The 22,636-nt window shown below is 40.4% G+C and overlaps 1 protein-coding gene across 5 annotated transcripts in view; it reads left to right on the top strand.

The window, feature by feature from the left end:
- The window catches only part of TNIK (TRAF2 and NCK interacting kinase), a 350,236-nt gene that overhangs the window by 290,217 nt on the left and 37,383 nt on the right, over positions 1 to 22,636 (top strand). For 3 of the 5 annotated variants that reach the window (XM_053657848.1, XM_053657844.1, XM_053657846.1), the window contains 6 exons: positions 2,609 to 2,848; positions 5,456 to 5,562; positions 14,291 to 14,454; positions 15,654 to 15,751; positions 16,567 to 16,590; positions 22,077 to 22,261. In XM_053657848.1, the coding sequence (XP_053513823.1) occupies positions 2,609 to 2,848; positions 5,456 to 5,562; positions 14,291 to 14,454; positions 15,654 to 15,751; positions 16,567 to 16,590; positions 22,077 to 22,261 (818 nt within the window). The remainder of the gene's footprint in view (positions 1 to 2,608; positions 2,849 to 5,455; positions 5,563 to 14,290; positions 14,455 to 15,653; positions 15,752 to 16,566; positions 16,591 to 22,076; positions 22,262 to 22,636) is intronic. The other 2 variants (XM_053657845.1, XM_053657847.1) reach the window with 1 other exon arrangement.

Below are 22,636 nucleotides of genomic sequence, written 5' to 3' on the forward strand. Positions count from 1 at the left end.
ATAGTGACAGATGAGGGCCCACTAAATGTGAAGGATAGAGGAAGGAGTGAAAAAGAAAAAAAGCACCATCCTCTGAGCCAACCACCAAGTTACTTCTTGGTAAATCAGCCTCTCTGGAGAACCATAAATGTTTCCGTGAAGTGAGCATAAACATCCTTTTAGTTTTAAGTACCAAAATAAAATTCATATATGCCTTTGATAAACTATTATCTTGTGTTCCTTGGGATTTTGGTGTGATCCTGAAACTGGATAAATTAAATGGGCTTGGGTAAATTGTGTCTTTTAAAAGTGGTCGGTCACTGGACCGGGAGCCTCAGCATCACGCTGCATTTTACAAGCAACTTGGTAAAAATGCCAGGTCTCGGGTCCACCTCAGACCTGCTGAGCAGCAACTCCTGGAGGGGGCGTGGCCGCCCGTGGTTGGACAGGCCTCCAGGTGACTCTAGTGCACTGTGGAGCTTGAGAACCACCGTTGTGAACTGTTTGGAAAAGAAAAAAAGGTTACCCCACTTTTAGAAAAAGAGGAATTTTCTGAAAGTTTTAGAGGACTTTTAAAATTATATATTGTAAAACATGAACTATGACGTGAAATAAAGCACACCATTTCATGAAAAATGAAGGTAATGCAGCTACTTTCATCCGGGTGTCTTCAGTCTCTTCTAGGCATCTACCCGAATGAACACTTGCATAACGTACTTTGAGGTCACCTTTGAAACATGTAATGCTATTCAATCTGGAGTTCACAAAACTAGTGCGGAAGCAAGGATTTCTGATTTTAAGTCTCCCTTTAGCATAGGAGGTCCCAGCCAGCTGACCATATCTCGCTTGCCCCTGGTTGTTTTAGTTGCATAGAATTTTTCCATGCCCAGCCTTCCATAGGATGCATTTTTGTGTGGACTTCTCTTTCAGCACACAAACTTCCTCTTTTAAAACTCCTGACTTTGACCTTTTGGGGCACTTTTCCTCTGGAAAAGAGGAGAGGGGAGGAAAAATTTATGAAACTTTATGGAAGTGACAAGGAAATGAAAATATAGGTATCCCGTAATAGCAAATTGGAACAGCAGTTTTCAGAGGTTTTGATTGTGGGGTGTTTGTTTTCTCTTAAGTAGTTTAGGTTTTGTGCTATATATTTTTAAAATATATTTTGTTTTTATATTATTTAATATATTTAGTGACATTTAACAGTAATATAAACTTGGTTACAGTTTAATTCTGGTCAAAGCATGACATTCAGTGGAACTAGACTTTGAGGATTTTCTCTGAGCTATAGATAATAACATTTTAGATTTCAGATTCAAGATCTCACAAGCAAGAGGAACAGAGCCAGGCTTATGGAGAGAGGCTGGGAAAATGCCGCCCACCAGTCTAGGCGCTAGGGTTTCAGACCTAAGAGGGTCTGGTCTGATAAGTGCCTTGTCTAGAGCAGATATTAAATGAATGTTCAGTTAACAATTGAATTTAAAAAGCAGTCTAGGTGTTTCCCCCATTTATTGAACGCCACCAAATGCCAGGTAGAATCCTGGATTTGGGGATACAGTGTAGATATGGCTCCTTTCTTCAGGGACCTCACCTTACGATGGCGCAGGAGACAGACTTACGTAGCATTAACAGTGAAGTGTGAGCCATTCTAAAGGTGAAGGGCTCTCTGAAATCTAAGTTTTTTTTTAATCCTCACCCAAGGGCACAATTATTGATCTCTGGGGAGACAGAGAAATATCCATGGCTTTTCTCCTGTACATGCCCCGACTGGGGATCAAACCCACAACCTAGGTGTGTGCCCTGACCAGGAATCCAGCCCACATCCTTTGGTGTGTGGGACAATGCTTGCAACCAGCTGAGCTACCTGGCCAATGCTGAAACCTAGATTTGAATAATTTGTCTTAAAGAGCCAGATTTCCACTGAAAGACTGCATATCTTTTCTGCATGAAAAATATCACCATGTGCCAAACTGTGAGACTTACAACTCTAAAAAAATATCCTAGAGTTAAGAGATAATATATTATAAATGGTAAGATCCTGTTGATCACGCAGGAATGCCGAGCAGTTAGATGTACCCTGCAGGCATGTGTGGGTTCCAGTCCAGGTTTGGGCTCATATTAGCTGTGAGGTGTAGGGTGTTACTTAACCTCCCTGCACCTCACAATCTCATGTGTAAAATGGGGAAGTAATTGTGTCGACCTCATGGTGGATCAGTGAGTTCATAAGAAGTAAGATATCTACAGCAATTCTTGTTTTACAGTGCAATAGCACTCTAAGTCGAAGTCAAAGATTTTAAAGAGTGACATTTCTAATTAGAAGAGAAGTACTTATAAATGTATTGCTGGTCAATAAACGCTCACTAAAAGTTGTTAATATTACTATTATCACATTTATTTCACTGACTTCTTAGCAAGTAAATTATTTAACTTTTGGCCCTAAACCCTACACTTAGCTCTACATGCAACATTTTGAAGCACTATTAAAGGTACGCTGTAGACAACTCTGATGGGCCTCATGTACTCCAGTTCCAGTGCCCTAAAAGTTTATTTTCTCTTCTACCGAGGGAGGTACTAGCTTGTCTGATTTTTCTTCTAATAATCCTGCTCTGACATTGGTTTTTTTGCTCAGATCCCACATCTGGTAGCTGTAAAATCCCAGGGACCTGCCCTGACTGCCTCCCAGTCAGTACACGAGCAGCCCACCAAGGGCCTGTCCGGGTTTCAGGAGGCTCTGAACGTGACCTCTCACCGCGTCGAGATGCCGCGCCAGAACTCGGACCCCACCTCGGAAAACCCTCCTCTCCCCACTCGCATTGAGAAGTTTGACAGAAGCTCTTGGTTACGACAGGAAGAAGACATTCCACCAAAGGTGACCTTGCCGGGGTGTTCTTATTGTCAGCACCGTCATCACCATTGTTGATGATGATCATTATTATTATTATCCCTGTTACAGACCTTTCATAATAAGGGACATCATGCCAGAGTTCTGTCCCTTGTCATGTCTGTTTGGGGCCCTCCTGACTGCCAAGCTCTGATTTGGATAGTCGCTTGTCATTTCTGACCTCAGTTTCCCCCAAAGAAACAGAGGCTCGGGTTGATTGGATGAGGTGGAAACATAGAGCCTATATCCAGAATTAGGACTCTCGGTCTTAAATATTCCAAAGTATTTTTTCACTATCCATTTTAAGAAAAAGAATAATGGATACTTTTATTGCTAACTGAATCTATTACACATCTAGACACCTTTATCTGGAAGATTAAAAACTTCCAGATAAAAAATGGAACATTTAGTGATTCCTATCTTTAGCAATATAAAGTGAAAACAGATTTCAGGTGATCAGGAAATAATATTGCTCCCAGAATATTTTTTAAAAGATTTTATTTACCTACTTTTAGAGAGAGGGGAAGGGAGGGAGAAAGAGAGGGGAAGGAACATCAATGTATCGATTGGTTGCCTCTCACATGCTCCCAACTGAGGACCTAGCCTGCAACCCAGGCATGTGCCCCAACTGGAAATCAAACCGGCGAACTTTCAGTTCACAGGCCAGAGTTCAATCCACTGAGCCACACCAGCCAGAGCAACTCCCAGGATATTTAAATCCGCCCCATTTAAGGAAAGCTTTTTCTAAGCCAAGTCATAATTTAATTTCAACTTTAATTCATTTCCGAGGATAAAACTGTAGGGTAAAATGCCCAGTTATCCCCCACTGGACAGAACCGTCCTGAGTTTGGTTTCTTTTGTTTTGTTTTTGCCTTCAAAATTTTGTACTTATTTCAAAATAGTGGAGAAATTTTTTGCATCAGATTCTTCCTGATTCAGGATTCTCCTTTCTCCTGAAGTCAGCATAAGAGCAATGACCCATGGGATATTCCACAGTTTCCAGTGATCAGTGCCATTGTTAATTCCAGAAAAAAAAATAAACAAAGTGATAAAAACAGATAACACCACCTGGTTTCAAATATTGTTCCTCATCTTCCTCTCAAAAGGATATTATAATAGGATTTACATTATTTTGAAAATGAAAGGAGCTGATGATAGCTTTTTGACCATGTTCTCCTCTTTGGAAGCAGAGATGCCATCAGAAAAGGTTATCTCGGGAACAAATTTTAATGTGGAAAAAAGGGTGGGAGGAGGAGCAAACAGGCATGAGAGCTGTGGAAACCAGGAGTGGGGGTGATCGGTCCACTCTCTGAAAACATGCAGACACACGTTTGTAACTCGGGACGAGCTAGATCAATACAAAGATTTCAGGTTTTAATAATTCATTAGACTCTTTCTTCCCCACCACTACTTATGTTTACAAAATGATAATGGAAAAACGGTCGTAGTAATTTTTAATTTGTGCAGGTATGAGCACTGATTTGAGCGTTTTACTTCACATCTTTCTAAGTCTTTATCTTAAAATACGTCCTAATAACTAACAAAATTCATATTAGTGTTAATATCATTCACTACAGTGATAATATTAAAACAAAGCGTGTTTTAAAAATATCTAGTACAAAATGCAAAAACACTTTCAAAGAGACCCCCCCTGCTTCCAAAAACAGGAAGTAGATCCAAAGCGCCTGACGAATGTTTAACCCATTTAGCTGTGATGGGGTGTCTGTGTTTTCATTTCCTGGTCACTTTCATAAACTTTTTCTTCCACTTTTCCCTCGTGTTGGACTCCTTTAATACACTTACCATATTTGATTTCACTAAAAAGGTTCCATAAGAGAAGGCATACTTGAATTCTGCCTTAGGCCCTTGCCAGATTAACTAATGAGACATACATTTTCCTAGATTACCTCACAGTCCAGTTGGTACTCAGTCTTTCTGAAGTCCCTTCCAGTATTTCAGTATTAAGCCTATTTTGTAGTATGTTTGCAGACTGACCTTTTGAAGCACAGTGTCTTGGAGTTGGTTTTGAATTAATCATTGCAAGTTGATGAGGAAGTGGGAACATGCAGACCTATTGCCATGGTTTCTCTGAGCTCACTGGCGTGGGTTATCTCCCAAGTTCTAGCCAAATCACCCTAGTTTCTCACCAGATTCCATAATTTCCTTATCTGTCCATCAGTTGTGATGTGAGCTAAAAATGAAACTCAATTTAAGGCTGTCATCTGATATAATTTCCAGTGATCAGGTGAGTTTACAGTACCCTAAAAAATATCTGGTGTCCACCACTCTTACACAAAAGAAGGAATTCAATGAGTGAAATAAATTATCTTGGTCTGTTCTCAAATTTGTTTTGAAAATTCTGGACCCTCCTCCTTAATGGTTGCTGAATATGCCTCAATGGCTTTTATTTGATTTTATTTAGGGAGTTAGTCTTGAGACATTAAAGATATCTCTTTCCATGTTTCTCCAGAAGAAGTGCTATGAGAATTGCTGTAACTCCTGGCAAATCTTCCAGAAGAAGTGGGCTGCTTTTCAGGCAGTAGTTCATGGAAGCTATTTTATGGAAAATATTTCTGATTTCTGCTTTTCTTTCAGGTGCCTCAAAGAACAACTTCTATATCCCCAGCATTAGCCAGAAAGAACTCTCCTGGAAACGGCAGTGCCCTGGGCCCCAGACTAGGATCCCAGCCCATCAGAGCAAGGTAAAGGAGCGAGATTGTTAAGGCCAAGGGAAAAGCCTCCACCCACCTTGGTCATTATTGCTTTCCTAGAAAATGTCGTGTGTTCTTTTTTTGCTTCAGAAGCATATGGACTGGCCACCTGGACTGTGGTGGGCCAGAGCACAGGCCTTTTATTTTTTTCAGTAGCCTTTCACAGAAATCAGAGTACAGTGGGGGCTCGTGAGTGAATGAATGCATCAGTGAATAAATGAATGAAAGAGGCAACCCAGAAGCCAATCAGGGGTGCTTTCCCCAACAGTTGTAAAAATTAGAGAGTAAAGTGGCAAATCTGTTTGTAGTATCCCAAACCATCACTTCCAAGACCATTTTATGGAATCAAGAGAATAAAATGGCCTGGTTTGAGGTGATTTTTAACATCAGGTCAAGAAGTGTGTCCTGGGAACCCCTGAGACACATAGGAAAGTAATTGCCAAAGAAATGCTGTAGCGACCAACTGCAGAGCTTCCCTAAACATGGCAAATTATAGTAGGATTAGCTCTCATGAAGAACCCCCTCTTTGGCACTATGGAGGGTCACGGAAGTACGGTTACGCCCCCACTGGTAGTCTGTGCTCTCCGAGAATTTTCCATTGTGATGTATAATCCTGCAGTCCGGAAGTTGCATCCACTCCTGATTGGTGTAGAGGTCTCAGGGAAACTGGAAAGTAAATAATATCTTAACAGTATCTGAGCAGATTCCATGTGGTAACAGATGCTGTTGGCTGCTCTAGTTCCTCAGCCTCCTTCAGATTTTTCATGACAGATACACCCCTTTTTAGAACCCACTGAAATAGCAAATGGCCTCTGCTGAGACTATAAATAGAATGAGCTTGGACAGCCTGTTTTCTTCTTCTTCGTTGTGTTCATAATAAGCGAGGACTGCCCCTTGCTACTGAGAGAGACTAGATGATTATTTGTACATATCTTTAAAACATGGAATGCTTTCGATCATAAAGCTCTCATTTTCCTCTTCACATGACAAGCCTTAAGAAGGGGTCAATCCATAAATAAGATGAAACCTGACAGAGAATGTGAATCCCTTTAGGGCAAAGAAGTTAACCCATTCCGAGTGGAGTTACCAATCGCAGGAAGCTCTGAATGGGCCATTATTGTCCAGCAGCTCGTCAGATTCAGGGTGAGCTGGTGTTGCTGTAAGCCGCCTGAGGAAGACTGAGCTGTCCTGTGACCAGAGAGCCAGCCTGAGATTTACAGTTGCCCTATTCAGCAGCTGGAGGCCCCAATTATCACTGCTGTTTCTCCTTTGAACTCTGCCCTGAGGCTCCGTTCCCTGAATCAATTGCTTAGAATTTTAGTTGCTATAGATCAAGCATCATTTCAACTCAACTTTCTGTCTTTTCCTTCTATCAACCAAAAAGACAGAGAACTATTATTATGTAGTCAAATTAGAAGCAGCTCTTTGTTCCTCTTGAAGTGTTATTTTAGTGATGTCAGGGCCTAAGATAGTTGATGTTTGTTACTCAGTGGCTTGCTAAACATGCACTTTTCCCTCAAAATCACTTCAATATTGTACTTTGCGCAAAGAATGCAGACTTTATGAGGTAGCTAACATTTTTCTGCTTACCTCCTTGGAGGAGGTGGGGACAGAGTGAGCTAAGAGATAATACTGAAGATGTGGAGGATGGAGAATCCCCATCTCTTGCCACATGGAACAGTCCTACTAACACACCTGTTTCTAGCTATCACATGTCTCCAAGTGACCAACACTTAAGATCTGAATCAGACTTTGCAACTTTGGATTAGATTGCATTTTTAAAAACTTAGGGATTTAGTTTATTGTGATAGAAATAGCTTTTAATTCATCTTTGCTGCATAACGAAGCACCCTTAAACTTAGTGGCCTGAAATAATAACAATTCATTATTTCTCCTGGTTTTATGGGTTTGCTAAGCAGTTCTGTTGGTCTCACTTGAGCTCACTCGTGCAGCTGCACTGAGCTGCTGGGTCAGCTGTGCCTGCACGTGATCTTTCATCCCGGGCCTCTTTACTGTTTGCACATCTCAGTCCAAGAAGGAAGGCCCCAGTGCACAAGTGCATTTGGAGACTTTGCTTGCATCATCTCTGCTGATGTCCCATTGGCCTGCACAGGTCATGTGGTCAAGCCCTAGGTCGATATATAAAGGTCATGGACACCAGGAGGTGTGGTCACTGGAGCCATTACTAAAATACAGAGACCCTTCTACATCATAATGGTCTGAATGAGCTTGTCAGACAGATGCCCAACCATAAAGCCATAAAAAAGGTAGCTTTTAAATAATTCATCCTTTATGCTTCTAAGCTACTCATTTTGCACTTGGTCAATATTCCTTTTTGTCCTCCCAGGCTTTTTCTTGAAATGACTCTCAAGGGAAACTAGAAAACTAACACATTTAGAGTGGATCCCAGGAAAGATTACATATATAATAAGGGACAGGTTTGAGATGTTTTGTTAATCATTTTTATTTCATTTGCTAAATTCAGCCAGTGTGTATTGAAAACCCCCTATGCACAAGGCATTATGTTACCTTGGGACCAACCTAGTGACTCAACCCAGGCTGCCTGACTCTGGGACATATGGGTCAGAGGATAGAATATACCTGCTGCTCTTTGAAGCTACAGGTATTACTAGGGGCCAGATTCTATTTCCTGAATCTCCGGATCACCATGTGGAGAAGAGCCAAAAGGAGAGTAGTTCTACCTGCATATATTGTAACATGATGGAGAAATAAAACACTTTTGTGTTAAACCAGTAAAGAAAAAGAGGCAGAACCTAATAAGTTCAGTTTTTGCTTCCTGAATTCAGCACAAATGACCTCCAGCTGTGAGGTACAAGACCTTAGACAGCAACTGCAGAAGGAGTGACATTTTTTGATAACTTTGTAAACAATGTTTTAATCAGTAAACTACTTAGTGTCCTAAATCAAAGACTCTCGAGTTAAAATGGGCATATATAAGCATGCATGTACCTGTAACATGAGAAAAAATCAAACCTTTACTGTTTCAGTAGCCTTCCTTCTCCTGGAAAAGGAAACAAACCTGCCTGCTATGCCACTCTTCCACCATCTGCACATGCCACACCAAATTAAAAAGAGCCCTAGAGAAGACACATTTTTAAGTAGATACAGTGCAGAAGAGGTACAGCAGTGCTGGCATCAGTTGGTCAAGAAAATGTCCTGGGGCTGCCCCTGTGGACCACTGCCTTCTGCTTGGTGTGGAGTGACTTAATATTTATGCCTTTACTCATGAAACATTCTGGAACATCTACACATGCAGAGTACCATTCAGTGTTGGTGTGCATTACAGATGTTAGCTAATTTAAACTGCGTGGCCGCTCTTGGACATGGGGACTCGAATCAACTCCATTTTATAGATGCAGAAACAGAGATGAACACAAGTAAACTACCCAAGGTGACAAAATTAGAGATAGAGCCAATGCTTGAGACCTGGTAGTTTTGCACCAGGGGCCTCACCCCTGAGCAGCACGCTGTGCTAACCCGTCAGCAGTGTGGCTGTCACTGCTGCCTTGTTTTCCCAAGACAAAGGGGGTCATTGGTCATTGCCTGGTGACTGACACGGCACCATTTGGCCTCCACCTTACTCGTTATGTGATTTTGTGATTCTGTTAACAGCTCATCTGAACCTTATGGTTATTGATCCTCATCTTGCAATATTCATTCACCACCTTTTAAAGGCTGTCGTCCCGTGAGGCCTATTTATACCGCCATCATTTCCCTGCACTAGCTGGGAAATGGAACTAGTATCATCAAGTACTTTATCTGCGCCCTTCCTAGATGGCTGAAGTCTGGGCAAAAACACCGCCACCGTGACTCCCTGCCCTTCCTTCTCGAGTGCCTGCAGCTGGGCCTCGCTCAGCCTGCAAGTTCAAAGGGCAGCTCTCAGTGGCCCTATGGGGTCCCAAATGCCTTATGTTGTGGAGGTGATGAATTAAACCTAAATCAGGATTTGAGTTGGTCATTTTTTTAAATGCTGTTTAAAAAAATTCCGGGCACTTTAATATTTAACCTTGCTTGACTCATGTGTTCTCTTAAAGAAAATTCAAATTTGATTAAGCAAGTACATTCTCAATATAAAAAGATTTAAATTAAGCCTGAAACTCCCAGTCAAAAACCACTAACTAAATGCTTAATTTCAAAAAATAATTCTCTGTCCTATCCTGCCTTCTTACAACTCCTTTGTCCTCATTGGCTGCGTCATCAAAGAACAAAGCAAAGTGCATTTTGGCAGTCCGCCAGTTAATTATAGATTTGGCCCACTTTGTAATCCTAATTTTATGTTTTGACTTTTTATATGAGTGAAGTAAATGGAACAATTGCCACATTTTTCATTTTCCCACATATTTTATAGACAAAGCAGCACCATCTGTGGGATGGCAAGTGTCTGAACTCAAAGTCGGCATTTAAAGCAAGCTATGTGACCGTTATCAAGTTTTTACATGTTTGGATCTGAGTTGGCTCAGTTCCTCAGTGAACAAGGGAAATCTGTTATTTCATGGAACTCTTCTGAAACTGATCGCCTCTCAGGCCAGACCATCTAGTACTACATAATAAGGAAGAGAAAAATATGAACAGTGTGGCTTTTTTTTCCCAAAATACTCATACTTTACCAAAAAATAAGACAGAAAAGGCATTTTGCAGTTTTTTTCCTATTTCTGTGTGTGGTTACTGAGAAAGGAAGTACTTCTTTCGTTCTTCAGCAGCAAAAATAGCAGCACTGTTAAGGTCAGCTCCGAGCGGGCTGGCTCCAGTGGGGAGGGCTTGTGCTAATGAGACCCAGGTCAGGGACTTAATGCCCCTGGGAACCAATTAGGCCTCACGGAGAAACCGCCTCTGGGTCCTTTCAGAGACACATGCCCACCCCAGCTGGTTCTGCTAATATCTGTGCCCCTCTTTATGCTGGGACAACGCTGACTCAGGCCTTATCATCAGACATGACAGCATCATCCTGCCGGTCAGCCTGCAACTCTTTACATCTGGAAGCCTACCCTGGGAGACCCATGTCCTCTGCCAGGCTTTATAGGCCATTGCTGCATCGGCCACCCATGTTTTCTGATGACCCACTGCCCCGGGGTATTTCATCAGTCTGGTGTCCCCTCTAGACCAATAAGCTCAAGGAAAACCCCAGCCCCTGGGTCTTTGCTCAGGCTGTTCCCCCAGCCTTCCTGCTCAGCCCTCCAAGGCCCAGTCAAGTCCTGTCTCCTTCCTGATACCACCTTGCCTGTTCTAAGCTGCATACATTGTTCCCAAACTCCAACAATATTTAAAGACTTTCGCACGCAGCACACAGAGTTTTGCCTTGTTCTCTTATTTCCACAGCACATACTCATCTCTAGGATTGTGTTATAACTTGACTATCTGTCCTGTGACCTCTGCTCCCCTCCATCCCTCACAGTGGTCCAGTGAGTGAGAACTCATTAAGTAGGGGCTCAGTAAAAGGTTTGGGGTAAAAGATCAAAGAAGTGCTACGTGAGAGCTAATGGCTGGATCCTACTCCCACGCACCAGGGGAAAAACTCAGAGCTTACAGCCACACTTCTGTCAATAGATTGGTTTTTTATACGAAGAACACTACATTACCACTGCCCAGAATGAGAGTAACTACCCAGAAACCTGAGTATGACCATCCCCTTTAATCTGCAATACAGCTGGTTAGCAATATAATTTTTAGAAAAAATATTTTGTACTGTATTAATAATACATAAATACTTCCTTATCACTGCTGTTTAATAAAAGAAGACAATAGGAAGAATTTATTATTTGGAAATTAAAGAAGATGGAATTGTCTCTTTATGAAAAATGAAAACATTGAAATGTAGGATATTTCAGAAATATTATACATTTCACATTTTATGTATTCTCCAAATCAAGAGTCTTTCCAGTATGGATCTAAACCTAATTTAGTCAATTAAATTCTAACAGTTTTTACAAAAGAGTTACTACATAAAGGAGAGCCATACAAACATTGAGAATTTGTAAAGTTTGCCCTCGATCACATTTGTGGTCAATTCTGCTGTTATGCCAGCTTAGCAGCCCCTTTACTATAATAACTTATAAAGACAAATTCGTCATCAATTTTACATTTATGTGATTAAATATAAATACTATATATTTTTTACATATAGTGTTTCCCAGGGCCTCCAGCCATGTTTTCCAATAACCCAATATTTAAGAATCTTTATAACAATGAAATTGTTTGGCAGGTATGTTACCACAAAGCAAGTTTCTTATGTTTTCAAAAAGACATTATTTGGTTTAGTTGCTGCTATCAGGACGCCATTTCGTGGCCAGGTTTTTGGCAGACTAAACTGCAAGTGTGTCAGAGAGGTTTTTGGTAGACTAAAGTGCAAGTGTGTCAGAGGTTTTTGGCAGACTAAAGTGCAAGTGTGTCACAGAGGTTTTTGGTAGACTAAACTGCAAGTATGTCATATTATTTTCATATTTACGTGTAAAACATTCAAGATGCAACATAGGACAGAATTCCCAGTACGCACTCAATAAACTCTTGAAATGTGCAGAGCAAAATAAAAGCATAAAATTACATTATAGCATGATGTCTCACGGCATTAAAATCTGCACTTTTAGCAGAGATGGAAGTGTTTGCAGAACTGAGGACATTGGGAACATGAAAGGGGTTGATATGACATGATTCTTTTCGGCAGTGGGATGACAGTAGAGTTGAGCTTTGAGTCACGGGTCACTGCATTATCTATGCCCAACATTATGTTAAGAAAAAAATGAAAAGTCTGTGAGTTGTAAATTACAATGGAAGAGCTTTGTAGAAACCTGGAGAATGCTGCTTATTTTTATATTGAAGCCCTAAAAACCTCAGCAGTAGCCTCCCACCACCACTGCATAGATGTCTCCTCTTCTGGCGAGGCTTCCACAGTCCCTGCAGGTGGTCCAGGAGGTGCTCCCATATTGCCCTGTGCTCACGACAGGCAACACGTGAATGCAGGTGTCTCTGTGTGTCCAGCTAAGCTGGCAGAGGGCGTGGCTATGTCTTGTTCACGATCATATCTCAAATGCCTGGCCCAGTGCCTAGTGAAAACTGACAGTGAGTGGATACATACTCTGATTTGGGGAGCAGGAATGATACGAAGACAAATAATACCAAATGATTTTATTAAAAAATAGGGCTAGTAGCCTACCAGGAAGCTAATTTGTTCTTGAGTTAGCACTTAATAATCATTATTTGAAAACACACCTCCCTTTGATAATAGCCAAAGTGTATAAAGGCTTCCTCCAAGAAATTAAAAAATGCAGATACACCACTAGCTATACAAGCAAAGGAACTGATTAGGCAATTCACCGAAGAGGAATTATAAATGGCAAGCAAATGTGAGTAAAAATTCATGTGTCTCAGTGTAACATTTTAAACTGCATGAAAACAACAGGATACAAAATTTCTTTAAAATTACCAAACTGCTGATAATAAAGCATGTGGTGAGAATTCTGGTCCACATGGACCATCAGGTACACTGCTGTGAAGACTGCTAATACCTGTGTACATTGACATACCCCTCCTCCCCTCATAACCACCGCACTGTTGCCATGTCCATGAGCCCTTTCACCTGTTTGTTCAATCCCTTCACCCCCTACCTTCCCCCCTCCTTAGCTGCCTCCTGCTCTCTATCTATGAGTCTGTCTCTATTTTGCTTGTTAGCTCAGTTTGTTCATTAGATTCCCCAAATGAGTGAAATCATATGGTATTTGTCTTTCTTTCACTGGCTTACATCACTTAGCATAAGGTTTTCCATGTCCATCCATACTGTTGCAAAGGGTAAAAAATTTCGTCTTTTTTTATGCTGAGTAGAATTCCACCATATAAATGTCCCATCGTTGTTTTATCCACTCATCTGTTGATGGACACTGGGGCTGCTTCCATATCTTGGTGAAGGCAATGAACAAAGGGGTGTTTATGTTCTTTTGAATTAGTGTTTTGGGTTCCTTCTGATATATTATCAGGAATTTTAGGTCAAAAGGCAGATCCATTTTTAATTTTTTGAGGTATCTGCTTACTGCTTTCCACAGTGGCCGCAGCAATCTGCATTCCCACCAGCAGCACAGAAGTGTTCCCTGCTCTCCACAGCCTCACCAGCACTTGTTGTTTGTTGATGTATTGATGACAGCCATTCTGATGAGTGTGAAGTGATATCTCATATTGTTTTTAGAATCATAAGAAGCTACTCACAATGCAGTGTTGAGGGGGGAAAAGCAAGCTGTGAAACGGAATATACAGTATATTTCCATATACACAAAAGAAAAAAGACTGGAAGATGATATAGCAAAATTAAAATGTAGTTAAATATCTCTTAGTTTAGAGATTGCATGTGTTGCTTCCTTATTTTTATCTTTGAATATTTTTCAAGTTTTTTATAGTGAACACAGGGTAAATGGTTTAAAAGAAAGCCTCCTTTGAAGTTTCACCATTTCGGATGTAATATCAATATTTGAAGTGTGATGACCCAAGAGTTGAGTCAAGAGTTGATTCCCTCCAAATAGTGATCTGGCCAGGAGCTCCACAGAGGGTGGCATGACTGTCATTTCCATGATAGTCATGGTCATTGACCAGTTTAGTTCAAGGTCAATAAGCATTCTCTTTATCCCTTTGCACTGAGGTGGGACTGACTAGACTATGCATATGTCTACCAAGGGCAAGGTCTTGAGAGTGTAGTCATTGTGCTCTGCCATCCTTGCAGCAACCCTGACCTCCGGAGAACTGAGCCCGTCTTAGAGAGCCCCTTGCAGAGGACCAGCAGTGGCAGTTCCTCCAGCTCCAGCACCCCCAGTTCCCAGCCCAGCTCCCAAGGTGGCTCTCAGCCTGGATCTCAAGCAGGGTCCAGCGAACGGACCAGAGTGCGAGGTAAAGCTTCCCTTTACCTCTCCCTGACAGCGTGGCCGGGTGAGGAGAGCCATGGGCAGGGAGTCGGGCTACTTCCTGACTTGCGTGACATCTGCTCCTGGTGTGGCCACCACTGTGTGATTCTGAAGATGCTTCACCGCTCTCAGCTTCAACATCCTTACAGGAGTGGGCCGCCATTTCCAATTATGTGGCATCTGGTGCGGACTAAATTCTTTCTAATCACAGATACCAATGTTTTCCAGAGAGATCACAGAATATTGGTCCCATTTAAAAATATAGTCACTTACCAGTCTCTGAATTTCCACTTCCACGATGAGAGATTCCTGTGCCCCCAAGTATCCTCTTCCCATTAGTCCCTTTTTTGCATTTGGAACATACTTCATAGTACCAGTTATATTTCAAAGTGAAATTCAATAAAGACCAGTGTAGAATACATATATACTTGAGAAGAAATAAAATTTTGATCTTAAAAATATATTTAACTCTTCTGGTTATTCTTACTAGACAGGTAAAAAGTAGCCTCTAATCATTTAATTCAAGTCATTCATCATTGTTTGGTTTTTATTAATGAGGATGCTAGTGGAAAATGTTAATATGTCCAGCTAATTAGACACGACAACACATTGTTTCCAGCTAATCTAAATTTACTCTTTCTCAATAACCTTCTTCAAAAGATAATTTGGCCTCTAAGTAATGAAGACCAAGACTTTGTAAAGTGTAATTTGATAAATATTAACACACTTTTCTTAACCTTTTCACTAGATACATCATAATTTACCTTCTCAGCCTTTTTATGACTTTAAATAAATAAAAATCACTGCATGTCCATTTGGAAAAGGTTGACATCTGACATGTGATGCCCCTGTTCCTGACCCTGGATGTGGGCCGGCCTGTGGCTGCCTGTGTGTGTATTCTTCTAACATCAGTGGCACATCCCACAGCTGTGGACACTTTGTTGCCTTGATTCAAATATAAATTTACTTAATTTTGTGACTCCTAGGTTATAAGCCTAAATGTGTTTGTTTGATTTCATTTGCCTAAACATTGACTGTTTTGTTCATGGGTTTGCATGAGGATGTACCTCAGTGAATGGGTCAGCTGAGTAATCCTGAACAATGACTCACCACAGAACTCCTGAACTTTGAGCCAGCGCTTTCTGACCGCCATTATCTTTCTTGGCCCTCTGCTTGTCCCTCCAGCCAACAGCAAGTCAGAAGGATCACCTGTGCTTCCCCATGAGCCTGCCAAGGCGAAACCAGAGGAATCGAGGGACATAACCCGACCTAGTCGACCAGCTGTGAGTGCTTTTCCCTCCAAAAGTTTTAAACTTTTCAATTACCAGAGAACCCACAGGATAAAGTAGTCGGAGATACACTCGTGACTATGAAATAAAAATTGTGAAGACTAATAAGAAGGAAGCGTCCAGAACGAAGTCATACCTGATGAGGAAAGAACCGATCTTGGATTACTTATCTGCCTTTAGGGATTTGGTGATCTTAGCAAATAACTCATATCATTCCATAATTTTTACTCAGCTGCTTTGACAAAAAGATATTGAAATTAGTAGTTAATGACATTTGGGCAGTTTCTATGGGTTTCTTTTGTCAATTCTGCCCTTTCTCCATATGATTTTCCATATGAATTAATATTATAATTTTTCTGTTGCTGCTTTTCATGCCTCTGGGACTATATTTTCAGGACCAAAACCTGATAAGCATGGTCTGCCAGGGGGCCTGGTGCCATGAGTTCTAGCTGCACTGCTGTGGCTCAACAGAACCTGGGTAGAAGGAAAGAAGAGCACAGAGGCTGAAATTTGAAAGCTAGAAATTGTTTTGGGAAAAGTTACAATCCACTTAAATTTTTTGAGAATCTATTCTATGAAATAAATGTGATACCTTCTTGGTCAACTCTGTTTACTACATTTTAAAGTAAAGGAGTAGTATAATGAGAGTAATCATGAAGGGAGTTTGCACTGTTCTGGGTTGAGGTTCTCTGCCCTTTTGCACTCACTAATTGTGTACTAACAATTCCCATTTTGTGTCTAACTGGCTGCCTTTCTTCTGGCTTTTTCTTTCCTGTGGATTCTTCTGGATTGGATTCTTCTTATGTCAGAGCTATAAGAAAGCTATAGATGAGGTTAGTATTACCTTTCTTTGGTCATGCTTTTATAAAATATAAATATAAAACTGCTTTCTGATACTGACATTCAGAAAAGTGGCCTACTGGATCACAGATTTGAAGTTCACTCATTTGGAGTGATCTTTCAGGAGGAGAGCCCTGTCGACAGAAGTCCATCTGAGGCCCTCAGACCCTCAGTAAAGCTCCAGAGATCTTTCTCTAGATCAGAATGTTACTTTTCCAATGTGCCAGTCTGGCCAAAAATAAGCACCAGTGCTTTGTTATTGGCAGGGTTTCTCATTCTAGTACCTTCCGGTAGCAAATCTGAGCTTTTTAACCTGTGCTCGCCAGACTTGCTAGAGGATGGTAGTCTTGCTAACAAAGAAAAGAGACATCATTCTAGGGCACTCCAAATTTATAGCCTGTGATTTGTGAACAAAGAGTTACTGGGTATTGTTAGATTAATTTTGTGGGACATTAACTACAGCATCAGCAACAACATCAACTTTAGTTAATGAATACTGGCGAGTTAAGTGACTTTATTTCCTTATTCATGGAGACATTTTTCCATTAGAGAAATATATGACTTTGTCGATCTTAAGTAGCTTGCTAAGAAGGATGACTGCCTTACTGCCGTTTGTCAGACCTGCATGAATACAGCATAGTGTCTTTTTGTTGTTTTTTGGTTTTTGTTTTTAAGAGACAGGTCTTGCAAAGAGTCCCAACTGCATGGAATCTGACGACTACCATTGTGGCTTTAAGGCTGTAGCTCTGCTGAACACCATTTTTGTGAAATGATATGAAAACAAACACTGGCTCAACAAGCTGCATTCAAATTCTGGCTTCCCCAATAAGTAACTGGCTGGCACCAGTCTGCAGACTCTCTGGGCCACAGTTTTCTCATCTGTGAAATGGGAATAAAAACCCCTGTGTTGCCTTGCTCACAGGATTGTTTAGGGTCACTCAAGATCATGTGTGTGAGAGCATTTCTGAAGTATGAAATGCTTTGCCAAGCCAAGACGTTGTTCTCATGTTAAGGTTTGGGCCAGAGGCATAGGCTGTTCTGGCAGGTAGGGGAAGCATGTTTCTATGCCTCTGATCTTTACCCCAAAGCCTCACTTTTTCAGCATTCTGGCTGCCTCAAAACTCAGAGTGGTTTTGAAAGTAGTTTTCACAGTTCAGGGATACTTGTTTAAAAAAGAATGAGACTACGTGACTGCAGTGTGTGAATGGCACTTAGAGAACAGAAAAGGGGCACTTACGTAATTGCTCTGTGCTGCAGCCTTGCTCCTTTCCCTCCTATTAGTGAGCAGGGCAGGGATTATCACAGGTTTTACCAACTTCCTGGAAAAGACTTGAAGAAATGGTTGTGTATGTGCACAACTCAAGGGAAATCTCATGAGTGCAGAAATGGGCATGGAGGTGGCTGTCATGCTGGAAAGATTTCTCAGAGATTTCATCTGGTTAACCAGGATATTTTAAGATTTTAAAAATTGTTGTGTTTTGTTATACTTTAACACACTGGACAGAGATGAGAGGGGACAACAGAGATACAAGTAACTGGGTAGGGGTAGAAGCTATTTACCAAAACCCTCTCAGGCCATGTGTGGTTAAAAAAAAAAATCTTCCACCCTCCCCCCTGAGTATCATTATCCCCATTGCTAACAATGCAGAATTACTTGGTTCTGCCTAACGCAGTGGTTCTCAGTCAGGGGCAATTCCTTCCTTTCCTTCCCTCCACTTAGGTAACATTCGGCTAAGTCTGGAGGCAGTTTTGGTTGTCACAGCACAGAAGTGGGAAAAGTGCTATTGTCGTCTTGTGGGTAGAGCAAGAGCTGCTACTAAACACCCCACAGTGCACAGGAGAACAACCGGAGGGGGTGATCCGGCCTCAAATGTCAGTAGTGCCACAGTTGAGAAACCGTGAATTAAACCTTTCCTCCCACCTCCATTTCGATTTTGATAAGGATTCTCTCCAGTCACTGAACTGACATTTAGATAATCCACGATTGGAATGAAAAGTCATAAAACTCTTTCCAAAACTCATTGCTAGATTCATGGTTTGATTTTTTCATAAAAATCCATCTGGGGGAGTGTCCATTAATCTGGCACTTGCTTTCCGGTGGAATATGAGATTGCATAGCATAGTCTGTGATTGTTCCACACAACCTTTGGAAATAAATGTTCTTCATAGTTTAGCACAATGAAATACATGGCATGAGTGTCGTGGCACAAGCAAACACTGGCTTTACCACTGTTTTTTCATTAGTATGTAGGAATCTGAAAAATCCCAGGGCACATCCAGTTTGGAAGACTTGAGCAGTAAACTAGGGGGCAATACTGAAGTGAAGTTCCTTCCCCAAGCTGTATCTTCAGACTTCTTAAAAAGGGCAGAAAAATTAATATGTAAAGAAAAGACCAGCTTTAAAATCTTTATCATTTTAATAGTTAAAAAACTGAACTAAAATTTGAATAAACCATATTATTTCTTAAAACAGCATCCTTTTAGGCAAAGTATTCATAATTGTCAGATTAAATAAGTCTTTTGGCATGAAAAATCATATCAACTTGATCCTAAAAAATGTTGCATCAAAGAAACTGTTGAGTAAGGGCCTCTTAACTATCCTCACATTTACTTTATAGTCAAAAAATCTTATCATTTTACCATATTTCTTTTATAGTAATACACTCAGATATTTTTATGCTAAATAGCACTTTTTCCCTGTTTTAAAACCTTTTAGCTTCAGGCTTGAGACAGTCAAGCAATAAATTACCACAGAAACTCATTCTGTGGAGAGAATTGGTGTTGTCAGAGAAGAACACGTGTGAGAGAGGGTCTGAACCCAGTGGCCTCACGGGCAGATCACGCCTGTTTCCTATAACTCTGCTATTGTAAGTGTTCCAGAGTGGGTGGATAAGAAGCAAAACTGCAGCAAAATACATTGGCTATTGGCAACGGAAGATTACTTTTTTTTTAGACCAGGGTGATTACTTTTGAATTACTTATTTGTGTTACCATAGGGATTTTTATCTATGTTTCATCCTCCAGGCTGTTACCAATTAAGCTTAAAAATTTTGCAATTATTTTTAATGTTTCAGTAAAGATAGCTTTTTAATAATGCAGAAATAAAAAATTTAATTAAAAGCAAAATTATAAAGTCGGTCAGAACTTTAAATTATTCCTTTAAATACAGTGTTTGGAAGAGTTTAGATCATTTTAAGAAGTGAGGGTTTCTTTAAATCAATGGGCTTTGGACCAGCTAAATATTTCTAATTATTTTTTTAAATCTCCTTTGTCTTCTTCGGAGGTATCAGAGATAGGAAAACCAACCCATGGGGAAAATGTATTATTAATTTAAATAAATCATAGCTAATATTAGAAACTATTAACATTAGAAATAAACTATTTTAAACCATATTCTCTCTTTAAATCATAATAAAATGTATTTTTAATGACCAGTAACATTTTAAGTACTAGGTATATTATTTGATGAGGCTTAACATGATTCTAACATGGGGAAGGAGAATACAATATAAATGTATTCAATTGGTTGTTATTTTAGTGCTTTGGAGGATTATAACACCTTTTTTCATTCATAACCTTAACAAAGATTGAGGCTATATTTTCCCAGTGTGCTCAAGTTTAGCATACCCTTCACTTTGCTCTCAATTTGATAAAGATAAACAATTGTCAAGAGGGGAATAAAAAATAAAAATTAGGAACTCAAATATTAGCTTTTCCTATTTTGGCCCATTGATAAGAAACCAGAAATAAATTTGAATAAAATTCCATGTGGTAATTTTTCTCTTCTTCAATGGTATACATTATATTTAAATACCCTTGGGGTTTTTTTTTAATATGTGTCAGTTCTACTTTCATTTTCATTAGTGCAGCAAAGGTGCACACTAAGACCGGGGCCGGGTGTGCATCTGCACATGTGTAAAAGCCCTGAGAGCGCGTTTGGGTGGAAAATGTACAATTTGAATTTTCAAAATTATCTATTTTCCTAGGACTTCAAGTGATTTCAGAACAAATTTCAAAGTCATTATTGCTTTCCCTTTGGTTTCTATGAAATTAAAAAGAAATAACTCCTTCATTTTAACACCTTGAACTTCCTAAATTCTAGACCAAATAAAATACCTGAAGTAGTTCCTCTCCTGGCTTTAACCATTATAGGAATACCTGACATACAGGTTAATGGTAAAGAAACATAACAACCTGTGGTCTTCTCAAAATCAAATTTTAATTTAATCATATGCATTAATCGTATTTTTCCTAACCAGTTAGTATGAATTATGAAACGTCATTTAGATCACCTACATTTGCTATAATCCTAAATCAAGTGAATTAGACAAGTCCATTTCTGGGTTGAAATAAAGAGAGAATATGGCCATAAGAAAACTGGGATTTAGTATCTTTCATGAGTTTCTTTCTCCCTAATCCCCTATCTCTCGCCGAATGTTCTGATTCCCACATGGGTCACTAATATAGGGAGAAATGGTAAGACTGATGTCAAATTGCTTTTTCCTCATTTGCATGCTGTGTGCCATGGGCAGCTGAACCCATGCAAATTAGAGCGGCCGTGCTTTTGCAGAAAATGCTTCCCTCTGCATTGCTCGGAAAGCATGTCAAATAAAAGGTAGTCGGATATTCAGCACACTGCCTGCAGTCTGCCCGGTGATTAAATGCCACGTCATCACATCCATCAGGCTAAAGGTTCCATCATACTCGTGGAAAACTGAAAAATTATCTCTTCCTATTGGTGTTTGCACATTCATTTCAGTGGTCCTCACCAGGGTTTTTGCCAGATGACTGAAATTTAAACCAAAATTAAATGAAACGCCCATTATTCTGGAAGATAACTTTTTTTGTTTCTTTGTTTCTCTTGATTAACTCAGCTCTGTGGCTGTAAATTTCAGTGGCTCTGGGCCTTGGGTTGGGTGGGCCATTATTTGATGTGATACCCCTGCTCTCCAGGGAATGATGACACCCCAAATGAGTCATTGTTGGAGCTGGAATCTTGGGAATTGCTCTGTTCTGTGACTGATGCTACATTTTGGTACAGTAGCAATCGTAACAGCGGAAAGGCCATGCCTGTGGCTTGGCAGGAGTCCCACAATACCAGGGAGCAATTTCTAATCCCACGCATTTTCCCACTAACCTGAGGGTGACCAACTGCACCTTCCCAAAATAAAGCGAGAACCCAATGTTTGTATATATGTGTACACATACAATGCACATACACATATATACACATGTGTATTCAGAACCGAACAGTCTCAGTCTAGCAATTGGTTTTGAACAAAGTTTAAATTTACTTCATCTTTTCTAGTTTCTACACGCTACAAACATTGTTTCCTTAATTCCATGCAGTAACTATGTTTGTAACAATTCTGTATAGAGCTTTTTTCTTGTTGCTTATGCTGGAGCACTGACTTGCTGAAAAATGTCGCTGTGGTCCTATCTACAATTCATAGATGCTGAACAAACTTTCCTTTTGTAGGATCTGACGGCATTAGCCAAAGAACTCCGAGAACTCCGGATTGAAGAGACAAACCGCCCACTGAAGAAAGTGACTGATTACTCCTCCTCCAGTGAGGAGTCGGAAAGTAGTGATGAAGAGGAGGAAGATGGAGAGAGCGAGACTCAGGACGGGACCGTGGCTGTCAGTGACATACCCAGACTGATGTAAGAGGACAGCTTATGTTGTTTATGAGCCTCTGGTAGGATCGATTGACTTTTGGGACTCAAATTTTTCTTAGAGCATATATAGTTTTATGACTATCCCTCTCCATAGATACAGTTGCTTAGAATACATGGTATATCTAGGTTTGCATGTGCTTTAACCAGGCACTGTTTCTGGATTGTCTTTTTGGTGATGCTTCCTTGGTTCTTGTCATTTCCAAGGCAAACCGTGTTGACAGGCAGACTGTTTGACACATGCCTGTCCCCTAGATCTGAAGGAGTGAAATGATGGGCAATGACATTTCAAGGTTAACGTTAACAACCTGAAACATTTCAGGGTTAAAATTAACAATCACTACTATCACAGCTAAATAAGGA

Source organism: Artibeus jamaicensis, unplaced genomic scaffold, assembly GCF_021234435.1.
Source record: "Artibeus jamaicensis isolate MK-2021 breed Jamaican fruit bat unplaced genomic scaffold, CSHL_Jam_final scaffold_474, whole genome shotgun sequence".
Classification (NCBI taxonomy): Eukaryota; Metazoa; Chordata; class Mammalia; order Chiroptera; family Phyllostomidae; genus Artibeus; species Artibeus jamaicensis.